At 47.7% G+C, this 14,098-nt stretch overlaps 1 protein-coding gene across 5 annotated transcripts in view; it reads left to right on the plus strand.

The window, feature by feature from the left end:
* C4_1H8orf88 (chromosome 4_1 C8orf88 homolog) overlaps nt 1-14,098 on the plus strand; it is an 847,684-nt gene that overhangs the window by 690,370 nt on the left and 143,216 nt on the right. For all 5 annotated transcript variants that reach the window (XM_078685592.1, XM_078685591.1, XM_078685590.1 and 2 more), the window contains one exon: nt 1,382-1,488. In XM_078685592.1, the coding sequence (XP_078541718.1) occupies nt 1,382-1,488 (107 nt within the window). The remainder of the gene's footprint in view (nt 1-1,381; nt 1,489-14,098) is intronic.

Raw genomic sequence — 14,098 nt, forward strand, 5'->3', positions numbered from 1 at the left:
TCATTTGGTTCCTCTCCACAAATTTTGATTGAGTTCAGAAAAATGTAAGGAACTGATGCCCGGGTGCCAGGCAGTGGCATACATAGGCCAATGTTGTTGCATCCTAGACAAAGTCATGAATTGAGTTCATCGGTGGCACCCATGGGTTCTGAAGAGCTATTGCTGGGGGAAACGTTTTCCAGTTCCACTCTGGCACATGGGTGATATTCATAAAGAGAGTAATCGAAGATATGGAACCCAACAGAAATATTGTTATATTAGTTGAGCCACTTTAGCTGTTTTGAATTCTCTGAAATGTTTAAGTCATGGTGCACAGGGACGCCGGTACATGGTTTTAATTAAGTAAATTCTTTATAATAGAGATGTGATTGCTAGTGTCTGTGGCGAGTGGTGAAAACAAAATGAAAGGATAGAACTTTTTCAGAACAAGCTGAAAGAAAAATCTTCGAAACATGGAGTGAACTTGAAAAAGTGAAGTTAGTCAAAATTGACTACAAGGTTCTTTTCATCCTCTACTGGACAACTGCAGTGGGCAGGATCTGTTGATGAGGTGGAGAGAACCAGGTACTCTTCTCGTCTGCCACCAGAAAAATCTCCATCTTGTCTTCACTGAGGTTGAGAAAATTAGCCTGCATCTAGTAGTGATATGATAAACAATTACTGAAATAGACCAGTGTCCTTAATCAGGTATAAAAAGATCTCTGTGTCATCAGCATAACAATACAAATTGAAGCATCAGAGCGGATGTGGAGAAACACAGGCTCATCCTAAATGTGCAAAAGAATTGGAGACACTGCGAAGCCTTGAGGGGGTGTCATAAGAAGTACTTAACTTGAGCCAGTGGTGGCCACAGGCAAATATTTTTGAGGACAGGCACTTATTTTTCTACACCAGATATTTGCCAAGTGCAAGAGAGGGAAATCACACAAATCAGAAACACGGAAAAAGAAAAACACACCATACCTGTCACAAAAGGGGACAGCAGAAATCTGCCGGAGTGAGATAAAGTGGCATAGAGTGTCTGATAGTGGATTAAAGACTACCAGCCTTGGTGTTATGCATGCTGATATTTAATTGCACCTGGCTTCTGAGCAGAGCTTTGGGCATTGGCACTCTTTCTTTCCTAAATTGAGCACTGGATAAGTGATTAGGAGGAGTTTATGTGGCAATTTTCCCTTTACCACCTTTTATGTTTGCTCTTTTGAATCTGAAATGAAATAAGGTAAGTCTTAAACACAAAGCCCTAAGTAGTTTGGAAAAAAGTTAATTCCTAATACTCCCTAACCACCCTATACCCAAACGAATATTACAAGTAAGTAGCTTTCAAATTTGTGGTCTTTGTTCATTACTTTGTTTGTCTATTTTGTACAAATTTTTGCAGAAAGGATTACATATAGCAGAGATTTCCTGATGAAGCTTTCAAGCCTGTCAATATCAAGGAAGAAACCGGACTTCTTGCCTGATCATCCTATTGTGCTTCAGGACCCTGTAAGTATTTTGTATCATGTTTCTCATTTCATATTAAAAATGTTGTTAAGACACAAACAAAGTGAAACAGACTTCACTTTCCTCAAATGCAAACAACAGTTAATTACTTCTGAATAGATAAAAAATTGTGAGGTGATGAAACCTAGACACAATGCAAAAAAAAGCAGAGAACAAATAGTTAGGATTGCAGAAAAGTGAAATTACAAAATAAAATCAGTGATTAGTAAAATAAAGAGAAGAACCAGAGAATTTGTTAGTTAAGATATATAACCTTTCTACATAAATGACAGAAAGGCTATATATATTCACTGAAAAAAACATAGGTTTCAGACATGTTATAGTTCGCAATTAGCATTTAAAAAACCTTAGAAATTCACTGAAAAAAATATAGGTTTCAGGGCTGTTATGGTTAGCTGGACATTTCACTCGTACAAAACCATCGAAATTCCTTCGTTATAGTTAGTTTTGCTAACTATAACTCGCGCCCCCGCAATCCACTGCTGCTGATGTCACATATTACATTATTCATGACATGGCCAGTGACATCGCTGATGACATCTCAAATGACAATGGTTCGTTATTTAAATATGTATTATATATATATAGCAATCTGCATTGAAGAATGGGTGGATATATAAATATAAATATCTGGATGGAGGACTTAGGAGCAGTATGATTGACTGTTTACTTGACTAATTTATAGTGTCTCACTAAATATATTGGATAGAGACTAAACTGTGTGAATATCTGTATCACTTTGTCAGTTGTTGTGTAAACTGCTGCACCAGTTGGTTACTAGCTATGTGAAAGTCTATATTAGTTATTGATTAGTTAACTGAGTATTTGTATGGGAGAGTGAATGTGTGTGTGGTTCGGTGGGGGGTGTATGACTGCCCAAAGATGTGTGAATAGTTGATTCAGTAGGTATATGAGGTTAAAACTACATGTTATAACTGTTGTTTGGATCAGTGAATATCTTTATGGGTGTGGTGATGAGCAAATATATCTCTCAATGGTACATGTCCAACAAACTAGAAAATTAAAAGGCAGTGTATGTGACAGTTGTTTGTATATAAATAAGTACACATAAGACTCAGTGGTTGTATGAGTGACTGTATAGATAACTGTATACTTGTATTAGTGATTTTATAACACACTAAGTATGAGTTACTATCTATATGAATAAATGAAGTGGTGTTTGTATAAGTGTGTAGCTGAGTAAATGTAAGTATGATCCATTGTTTGCATAAGTGAGTAGGATGACTGCATAGCTGAATAGGATGTGTGCTGGTGTGTAATGTTGATATAGGTGTATAAGTATATTTGATAGTGTTCTATTGATCATTGACAGCATGTTTGAGTGAATCTATAGGTATGTGATTAGAAGTGTGTGTAGATCTAGGAATCACTGAGCGAATTTTTAGAAACTTGTATAGGTGTCAATGGATTCAAATATGGTACTCTGTATTTTACAGTGAGTGATGAAAGGTTATACTGGTGTATGATGAGGTGTATCTGATTGTCACATGGATGATGTCATCAGTGAATTCATTTGAGATCTCATCAGTGATGTTACTGACCATGTCATGGATGATGCAATATGTGACATCATCAGCAGTGGATTGCGGGCGCGCAAGTTGTAGTAGCAGAACTAACTATAAAAAGAGGAATTTCAATGGTTTTGTACGAGTGAAATGTTTTTAAATGCTAATTCGTAACTATAACATATCTGAAACCTATGTTTTTTCCAGTGAATTTCGAAGGTTTTTTAAATAATTTTTAAATGTAGTAAGTTATATGTATTTTTTTGATACTGATTTTCTACATTTTAACTGTTTATTTTACATATTTTATTTTTTAAATTACATTATACATGTTAATATAAATGGAAATTAAAATGTTTTTGTTGAATGTATAAGTGCAGAACTAGAAGTGAGTTGGCTAGTTAGGGGACTGCATGCATAGTGAATAGGGGTTTGACGCAGTCCATTTGCTAAGGCCTGGCTCACTAGAGCAGTGCAAGAGGAGTGACAGCGTATTTCCTGGAAGTGTATGGATACTGACTGGGGAATTGAAGGTGTGAAAGACAAGTGTGTAGGTGGTTAGAGGACTGCATGCATAGTTGATAGGGGTTTGAAGCAGTCCATGTGCTAAGGGCTGACTACATGAATACTTGGGTACTCACTGAATGATTAGAGTACTGCAAGGAGAGTGCATGGGTGAATTTATAAGTGTTTGGGTTTTTGCGCAGTGAATGGATTAGTACATGATGCTGAATGGGTCACTAGAGGAGTGCAAGGGGAGTGACGGTGTTTGCTGGAAGTGTATGAAAACTGACTGGGGAATTGAAGGTGTGAAAGACAAGTGTGTAGGTGGTTAGAGGACTGCATGCATAGTGGATAGGCGTTTGAAGCAGTCCATGTGTTAAGGCCTGGGTTACTGGATGAGTACTTGGGTACTGACTGAGTGAATAGAGTACTGCAAGGAGAGTGCGTAGGTGAATTTATAAGTGTTTGGGTTTTGGTGCAGTTTTAAAAAAAAATTCAGATGTGGTACTGGTGGTAACTGACTCTGACTAAGCCGTCCTAGAGCCAGTGCTATGCTAAAAGACACTACGAATACAGTTAAAACACCTACATACACTACGGAACACTATGCTTTGGGGTACCCCTTTGATTAGAATGACCTCCTCTGTAATCCCGTAGTACATAATGGGGCAGGGGGATTAAAACTACCTCTTAAAACGTGCCACAGGATGCGTTTGCACACTGGTGAAGGGAAAGGGGGGGCTGAGCTGACGTGTGCAAACACGCCCTGTGGCCGTTTTAATTTGGGGAATAAAGTCCCCTTGAATCCTGAGTGTCCCTTGGGCCCAACTAGCCCACCAGGTATCTCCAGTTAGCGCCACAGAGCTGCGTTGCAGAGAGGTGTAAAAAGTGACACAGCCTGGACTACCTCTCTGCAATGCAGTGGCGCTTACTGGAAGCACCTGGTGGACTAGTTGGCCCCCAGGGGCCCTCAGGATTGAAGGCAAATGATTTCCTCATCTTAAAACGCGCCACATGGCATGTTTGCACATGTCACCTCAGGCCCCATCCCCTCCCTTCACCACTGTGTAAACGTGCCCTGTGCCTGTTTTAATTTGAGAGATTAAGTCCCCTGGAGTCTTGAGTGTCCCTAGGGTCCAAGTATCCCAATAGGTACCTCCAGTAAGCGCCACAGAGCTGCATTACAAAGAGAGATGTAAAAAGGGACACGGCCTGGGCTACCTCTCTGACACACTGCGCAGTGGTGCTTACTGGAAGCACCTGGTGAACTAGTTGGTCCTCAGGGTCCCACATGATTGAAGGGGAATTATTTCCACATCTTAAAACCCGCCAGAGGGCGTGTTTGCACACGTCTTGCATGGTATGCCCCCACTTTTTGCTGAATTGCTAATGTGCTTCGACTGAGGGTGCCCTGAGCTCCTGCCAATAAGGTGCCGAGGGCCTGTGTTCCTTCCCTAAAACTGTATTGAAGCTGAAACCCAATTGGCATCTCTAGCCACATGTCAGCCTCTGGTAAATGGTACCCAGGGCATTGTGGCCAGAGAAGACCCCTAAGGGCTGCAGCACTTACTGTGCTACCCTAAGGGGTCCTGCACCCTGACACCCACACACTGCCTTTGCAGACTGAGTGTCCTTGTGCAGAACTAAATAGAGTGGACATGGAACACATCCCTGTGTGCCATACCCATAAACCCACTGCCCTGGCATACATCAGTCACCTCTCTAGCTGGGTGCCCTATGCCAGTGTTATGGGCACAGGTGCATGAGCCCTCTGCCCCTACAGTACCCAGGACCATTCCTGGGCACTGTAAGTGCAGTGATGCCATTAACAGTATATAGTGCTGGGAGGTTGTCATTACGAACTCCACAGCACTATAATGGCTACACTGAAGACTGACAAGTTTGATATCAAACTTCTCAGCACATTAAACCCACACTGATGCCAGTGTGGGATTTAATGTAAAGTGCACTACAGAGGGCATCTTAGAAATGACCCCTGAAACCTCACATACAATTAACGTCTTGTCTGAGAGGCTGCCTAGGCTGCCTCACAGCAGACATTTTGCTGGCCCCTGGGTAGAGCTCCCCCCGCTCTCCTAGGCCGGCAACAATGCACATCCTGGGCGATGTGTTCGGTCTCCTCACCCAGGAGGGGTAGGGGGAAGCTTCAAAGACATACCGCCTTTGCGAGCTTCTCCAGACCACTTGCTGTACTTAGCAACTGGCCCCCACCGGTTCTGACCCCCACTCTGGCGGGAAGACTGGCGGGAAACCCTATGTGGGGAAAGGATGTGGGCCAGCCTGTGCCAGCTCCACCCCTCCGGTGGGAGAGACGAGGTGAAGCACACAACCCTAGGCCCTGGCCATCTTGATGATGGGGAGCCCTGCCCAATCAGAGATAGGCTCTGCCCCCCTCCCACAGGAGAGGAGCAGGATAGGGGGTGTACTCACCCCAGGACAGGGACGGTCCCTTCCCCTACCTGTAACGCACCTAAATTTAGTATTTAGAGGCACCTTGAACCTTCCTTCCTCAGATCCCGATTACAAAACAAGAAAGAAGACCAAGAAGAAGAAGAAGACCTGCCATACAGCTGCTAACAAGAGAACAACACCAACTGATTTGGCCCCAGCCCTAGAGGCCTGTTGATCCTTGAACCGGCTCCTGATAAATCCCGGCGTCTCCTGCAGACAGCAACCTCAAGAACCCCAGAGAACCTGCCTGCCTTGACCCTCTTAGAGACTTGGACTCCCACGAGCAGTGGCTCTGCTGAAACAGCAACACCCCTGGTGCCAGCCAGGAACTGGGAATCCAGCCCACTCTGCATCCACCGAGCCCGGCCTGTGCCCGAGTGGACAAAGACCCTGAGGACGTCCCCCCCGGCGATTCTGACTGGATATCCAGTGCCCAAGGACCCTCCTCAACGACCCAGACAATGCCTGCAGACTCAGAACCAGGGACCCCTCCAACCGCGACCAACAGAGGGTAAGATTTCCCGACGTCCAAAGACACCCCTGCACCCGGCGCCCCCCCGGCCTTCTGTGCCCAACTCCAGGGTGCCTACCTACCCTCCAAGATCCCAACTTACCCCTTGAAGTGTTCGTCGCTCCAGAAGATCCACTGTCCCCGAGCCTGTAGCCTTTGTTCCCTTTTAAAGATCTCCATTGATTAACATTGAGCTCCCAACGGCTCAAAAGCACCCTGCACCCAGCCGCCCGACTGCCCCTGGCAGTGCAACCTTTGTCCTATCCTACTTCCCCATTTGCCCTTAGCAAGTGACCAGGAGCCCAGCTCCCACAGCCACCACCCGAAGGCCCCCTGCCTCTCATTGGATAACATTTGGCCTAACTACCTCTGCACCCGGCTGCCCCTGTGTCGCTGAGGTTGTACTGTACCTACCTGACCCTGGGAGACCCCTGAGTCTATGCCCAGAACCGTAACTCTGCCAGTCGAGTAGTCACCTAAAAGCCGATAACTCACTTTTCTTCCATAGGCTAACATTGACTGGTTTCTCTTGGAAATTCTTCTAAGTGTCGATTTTTGAAACTTACAAATATTCCTCTAAAATGAGCCAAATTACGAATTCCGATGTATTCACCTGTTATCAGGAGAGACCTCAGTGCTGCATCTTTGAGCCCAGTATTGATCCTGAAAAGTAATTCTAACCGTACTTACCAGTAACTTGAATTTCCTTCCATAGGATATCGTTGCCTGCTTTTTGCTGAAAAAGTTTCTAAGTGTTGATTTTTGAAACTTACAAATATTCCTCTAAAATCAGCCGAACCACCAATTCCGATTTACTCACCTGTTATCAGAAGAGACCTCAGTGCTGCATCTTTGAGCCCAGTACTGATCCTGAAAAGTAATTCTAACCATACTTCTGTAGTAGGGGATCTCTGTGTATAGTCATAATCTAGTGAATAGTACCGCCCATGTGCGTGGACCCCGGAGCAATCAAAAATAATCTCTTAAGGTGTCGAAAAATGCAGAACTGCACAGACACTTAAGAGAGAATTAAAGACGGATAATGCAGCCTATATCCACAGGCTACACTGTCTAGAAATTCCACCAAAAATCCACAAACAGCACAGCCTGTCCAGATTTCTCTTGCTTTAACAGCAAAAACCCTCTGGAATGATAGAGAGGAAGAAATGGACAGACAAGCCCCATGGGCTGCCATTATGTGGCTCAGAACAGGATACTGTGCCTTTAAGAGAACCTTCCAGAACTTCACAGTATTCCAGAATGCATTGCAGGTCCCTTTTTACTTTCAGTTCTTTTTTCCGGCTCCTGCAAGCAGGACCCTGGAGCATTGAGCTCTCCCTTTTCAAGGGTTTATTGGTGATTTTTCACTTTTTTCAAATTCTTTGAGTACTTTTCTGAAGTACTTTGGTGGTTTTTCTTCCTGTTTATCTTTTGGTGCACTCTTTGATTGTCAATATGCCTGCATTATTCGACAAATGTCCAGAGTGCTCCAGGAAGAAGGCCAAATCGGACCCACACGAGGTGTGTATCATCTGCCTTCCCTCTTCTCATGTCCCAGAGGAGTGTGACATTTGTCAGGGCTTTTCTGGCAGGACCCTGAGGGATAGAAGATCAGACTTCAGGGCCTGGAGGACAGAAGGCTGAAGGTGCAAGGTGGGTCTGGAGGGGCTTCCTCTGCCCATGCTGAGGCCTCTGGGGGACTCCCCAGGGGCAGGAAGACCAGCAAGCGTCCCCATTCTCCGTCTGTGTCGATTGTACCGACTACGGCGTCGAGAGGGATGACTGCAGTCTGTTCCCCTTCTCCCCGAAGCTCCGGGTCGAAGCGGCATCGACATTCGGCGTCGAGGGAACTGAACAGACCGCCGTCGAGATCTCCGGTGACGATTTCGTCGTCGTCGTCGAGTAATCGACGTCGAGAGGCCCGGCGTCGGCGCTCGCCGTCGAGGCGACACCGCCGTTCGCCGTCGGCGAAGAGGAGAAGGTCGTCGTCGAGGGGATCCTTGACGTCGAGGAGAAGATCGCCGTCGAGGCGAAGGAGGTCGCCGTCGAGGCGAAGGCATTCGCCGTCGAGGGAGAGACGGTCGCCGTCCGGTCGACGTTCTTCGACGCGGAAGGAGTTCTGGCACCAGGAGTCAGTCTAGCAGGCGCCAGGTGCCTAAGGGAGACTCGCTAACGGCCTAGCCTACAAAGGAAGGCAGATCACCGGGTTCGGTGTACTCAGTGGTGTATACCCCTTCTAGGCAGAAGTTGGTTACGCCTCCTCCTCCCTTGCCAAGGGGGCTTCCTCCGTGAGCTCCCACTCCGCCTCTGCCTCCACCACTTCCACCACGTCCTCAACCTCTACCTCAACCTCAGCTGCCGGCAGACAAGCCACCTCCGATTCCTCTGAGGTCGGTCTCACTGCCCCGATATATGACTCCTCCCAAGGAGACCCCTCGGCCGAGGGCCCCAGCCAAGCCAAAGTCGCCCGCCCCGGTGAAACCGGCGGATCGACCAAAGCCAAGGAGGTCGCGATCACGCTCCGGACGGAGAGGGAGATCGAGGAGTCGTCACAGATCCTCCACTAGGTCAAGACGGCGCCATGGGAAGCGACGGTCACGGTCCCGCACGGACTCTTCCAGGACCAGGACCTATTCACCGACTTTGTCGGAATCCCCGGGGACGAGAGTGTCTCCAGTGGACGACATCAGCACGTTCCAGGATGGTCTCCTGAGGGGTGCAGGAAAATTGGGAATCACAGTGACGGCTCCGACACCACGAGGTCCGTGAATTTTTGAGATGCTTCATAAGAAACATTTGTACTTTTTTACTACCGCTTGTACCAGGATTGGTGGAGCCTGCGGAGGAGCTGTTCCTCACACCAGCAGCGACGAAGGCCGCTCCCTCCCGGCTCCTTAAGAAATACAGGGCCCCGGATTCTGACCCGGCTTTTCTGCGGATGGATCCGATTCCGGATTCTGTCATAGTGACGGCGGCAGGAAACAACATTCTACCTCCCCGTCTTCTACCGTGCCTCCTGATAAGGAGAGCCGATGGATTGATTCCGCTGGCAGGAAGGCCTGTGGGACGGCATCTACGGCCATGAAGGCGTCTAGCGATGCGGCTCTTCTAGGGCGGTATGATCGTGCCCTGTGGGAATCCCTCCAGCAGTTCACGGAACTCCTTCCACGAGAAAAGAAGGAGGATTTTCAGGAGATCCTGAAGGAGGGGATGCTGGTATCGAACCAGGTCATCAACGCAGCTGCTGATGTATCTCTTTTGGCGGCCCATGGATACTGTCATAGGATCAACCAACGGCGCCATGCTTGGCTTAGGCTCACATCACTCAAGCCGGAGGCTCAGCAGAGGGTGGCCAATCTGCCCTTCTCGGGGGAAACCCTGTTCAGCAAGCATGCGGACGATGAGATGGCCGCATGAAAGCAGAGGCCGAGACCCTGACGGCGGTTGGGTTGGAGAAGCCCAAAGAAAAGAAGGCCTACCGCCCGTTCCGGAGGCGGTTCGGGGCACAGGGCAGAGGGCGAGGGCAGGCTTCGGGACAGCAGCAGCAACAACAGCAGCAGTTCCGGAGGCCCTTCCAGAAGCGCCAGAAGGGTCGCTGTAGAGGCCAGCAGTCCTCTACAGCGAACAAAGGCGCCGCCGGGTCTCGACCCTGAGCGGTTACTTCCCCTACATCTGTTACCCACTCCGGTGGGGGGAAGCGTTAAATTTTTTCTGGCAGAGTGAAGAAAAATTACTCAGGACAAGTGGGTGCTGAATATTGTTTGCAATGGATACAGTCTTCGGTTCACCAGCCCGCCTCCATCGATTCCACCGGTCAGCTCGCAGTTTCAACTGCGCGAGCTCCAGGCGGAGGCAGATATCCTGTTAACCACTTGGATGCTAAGGCATCCCGATCATTCCCATTGACTTTCCATTGAAATCAATGGAAACTCCATGACGAGTTACCCTTGTCATTAGCGCTGAAGGGGTTAAGGAAACGGGCGATAGAAGACGTACCTCTGTCTCAAAGAGGAAGAGGTCTGTACTCCCGGTTCTTTCTGGTTCGCAAGAAGGACAAGAACGAGTTCAGGCCCATTCTGGATTTGCGACAAGCAAACAAGTGGATTCGCAGAGAGAAGTTTCGCATGCTGTCATTGCATCAGATTTATCCTCAGCTGTAACAGGGAGACTGGCTATGTGCTATAGATCTACAGGATGCGTACTTCCATGTGCCTTTTGCACACAAACACAGGAACTTCCTGCGATTCCAAATCGGCGCCAATCATTATCAGTACACAGTACTGCAATTCGGGCTGAAGTCTGCGCCCAGAACATTCTCGAAGTGCATGGCAGTGGTAGCTGCACACCTAAGGAAGAACAAGGTGTTTGTCTACCCGTACCTGGACGATTGGTTGATCAAGGCCTTCTCCTTCTTGGAAGCTCAAGCGCACTTCCGGAAGACGTGCGTTCTCTTGAACAAGCTGGGGTTGCAACATGTCCAAGTCTGTCCCGACTCCGGTGCAGTGCATACAGTACTTGGGAGCCTCCATCAATACGCTGTCGGCAAGCGTGTCTCCTTCGGAGGAGAGACGATTATCACTCCTTCGGAAGGCTCAGGCTCTTATGACCGCTCCATCTCCAACAGGGAGGACGGTGACTTCTCTACTGGGGTCGATGCCTCTTTTATCTTCCTCACGCCTCACGCACGGTTGCACATGAGACCATTGCAGGAGTGCTTGGAGGATCAGGGGGATCAGAGGAAAGGATCTTTGGACGACAAGATACGACTGTCTCTGCATGCTCTTCAGTCTCTGAAGTGGTGGTGTTCAGCGGAGAATCTCCTCAGAGGGGTTCCCTTCCACAAGGACATTCCCACGCAGACTATCGTGACAGATGCGTCGCTCCACGGCTGGGGGGCGCACTCCGGAGACTTACAGATTCAAGGGAGGTGGTCCCCGTTGGAGTCCAAGTATTTCCTGGAACACAGAGCTGTTTACTTGGCACTGAAGGCCTTTCATCCGTCCTTCCGGACCAACTCTCTGCTTGTTCAGACGGACAATACGACCACGAAGTATTACCTCAACAAGCAGGGGGGGTCGACATCGCGCACTCTGTCGCAGGAGGCTCAGGCGATCTGGCACTGGCTCTTGGCCAGAGGACTGACAATAACGGCTACTCATCTACCAGGTGTGCAGAATGTTCAGGCAGACGCACTGAGCAGACTGATTCATGAAAACCACGAATGGGTCATAAACGACGAAGTACTAGGAGAAGTCTTCGCAAGGTGGGGGACTCCAGACGTAAATCTGTTCGCTACTGCCGAAAACAGCAAATGCCGAGACTTTGCCTCCAGGTACTACCAGCCGGGGACTCTGGGGAATGCGTTATGGATCAACTGGTCGAACAGCTTTCTGTACGCTTTTCCACCCATTCCCCTGATTCCGGCGGTGCTCATCAAGCTGTCCCAGTCCAGGGCGCGGATGATCCTGATTGCCCCGGAATGGCCCAGACAGTGGTGGTTCACGGACCTGCTTCACTGGTCTCTCCTTCCTCACATACGGCTGCCGTGCAGGCCGGACCTTCTCACGAAGTTCGGGGGACAGATGTTACACCCCAACCTCTCGTCTTTGAGTTTGGCTGCATGGCTCCTGAGATAGTGCAATATGGCCATCTGAATCTACCAGAAGATTGCATGGGCATACTGAAGGAGGCTAAGCGACCTTCCACTAGGACTTCTTATGCTTATAAGTGGAAGAGGTTTTGCATCTGGTGCAAGTCCAAGAACTATGACCCAACGACGTGTAAGGAAGATGTCATCCTTCCGTATCTTCTACATCTGGCGCAGTCTGGCCTTAATGTCCATTCCATTAAGGTTCATCTGGCTGCGTTGACTGCCTACAGGAAATGCCCTTCACAGACTTCCTTCTTTCCGATCCCTGTGATCAAAGATTTTTTAGAAGGCTTGAAGAAAGTGTTCCCTCCTGTCCGGCTTCCTTCGCCTTCATGGGAATTGAATGTGGTGCTGTCCAGATTGATGAAGGAGCCTTTTGAACCTATTCATAAGGCTTTGTTGCAGCACCTGTCCTGGAAGGCGGCGTTCCTCGTGGCCATTACATCGGCCCGCAGGGTGAGGGAAATTCAGGCGTTGTGTTGTCAAGAACCTTATACTGTATTTCATGCTACTAAGGTTGTTAGGCGTACTCACCCTAAATTTCTTCCAAAGGTTATATCTGATTTTCATGTTAACCAGACCATAACTTTACCTACGTTTTTTCAGAATCCTTCCTCTCTAGCGGAAAGGTCCCTGCATTCCCTGGATGTTAGGAGGGTGTTGAAATTTTATCTGGATAAAACCAAGGATATTCGTAGGTCAGACCAATTGTTTATCAATTATGGATCAGTCAGGATGGGTCTTGCTACCTCTAAACAGTCCATCTCGAGGGGGATTGTGTCCTGTATACAATTGTGTTACCAAAAGGCTAATAAGACCTTATGGGGTAAACCTAAGGCTCATTCCACCAGGGGCAAAGCTGCCACGACTGCTTTGCTCCGTAATGTTCCAATTGCAGGAATCTGCAAGACAGGCCACTTGGAAGTTGGTCCAAACCTTTCCTAAGCATTACTGCCTGGACACTGATGCCAGGGCAGACGCTCAGGTTGGGCAGGCTTCGCTGCGAAATCTGTTCGCACTGTAGTGGTGTTATTTCTCTTTTCTCCACCGCCGCTTTGGTGTGGGGATGGGCTTGCCATTCTATTCACTAGATTATGACTATACACTGAGATCCCCTACTACAGAAGGAGTAGTTTCTGTCCTGTAACTCCAGTTCTGTAGTAGGGGTATCTCTGTTATAGTCATAAGCGCTGCCCTCTTCCCCGGTGGAGAGAGATATTCATGTAAGGAATGCTACAGGTCTGGCGTGTTACGCCTTCAAAAAGAACTGAAAGTAAAAGGGACCTGCAGTGCATTCTGGGATACTGTGAAGTTCTGGAAGGTTCTCTTAAAGGCACAGTATCCTGTTCTGAGCCACATAATGGCAGCCTATGGGGCTTGTCTGTCCATTTCTTCCTCTCTGTCATTCCAGGGGGTTTTTGCTGTTAAAGCAAGAGAAATCTGGACAGGCTGTGCTGTTTGTGGATTTTTGGTGGAATTTCTAGTTGAAGTACTGGACAGTGTAGCCTGTGGATATAGGCTGCATTATCTGTCTTTAATTCTCTCTTAAGTGTCTGTGCAGTTCTGCATTTTTCGACACCGTAAGAGATTATTTTTGATTGCTCCGGGGTCCACGCACATGGGCGGGACTATTCACTAGATTATGACTATAACAGAGATACCCCTACTACAGAACTGGAGTTACAGGACAGAAAATACTCCTTACAGTTACTTGAATTTCCTTCTATAGGATATCATTGCCTGCCTTTTGCTGAAAAAGTTCCTGTCAATTTTTGAAACGTACAAATATTCCTCTAAAATCAGCCGAACTACGAATTTCGATTTACTCACCTGTTATCAGGAGAGACCTCAGTGCTGCATCTTTGAGCCCAGTACTGAGCCTGAAAAGTAATTCTAACCGTACTTGACAGTAACTTGAATTTCCTTCCA

Source organism: Lissotriton helveticus, chromosome 4_1 (assembly GCF_964261635.1).
Source record: "Lissotriton helveticus chromosome 4_1, aLisHel1.1, whole genome shotgun sequence".
NCBI classification, from domain to species: domain Eukaryota; kingdom Metazoa; phylum Chordata; class Amphibia; order Caudata; family Salamandridae; genus Lissotriton; species Lissotriton helveticus.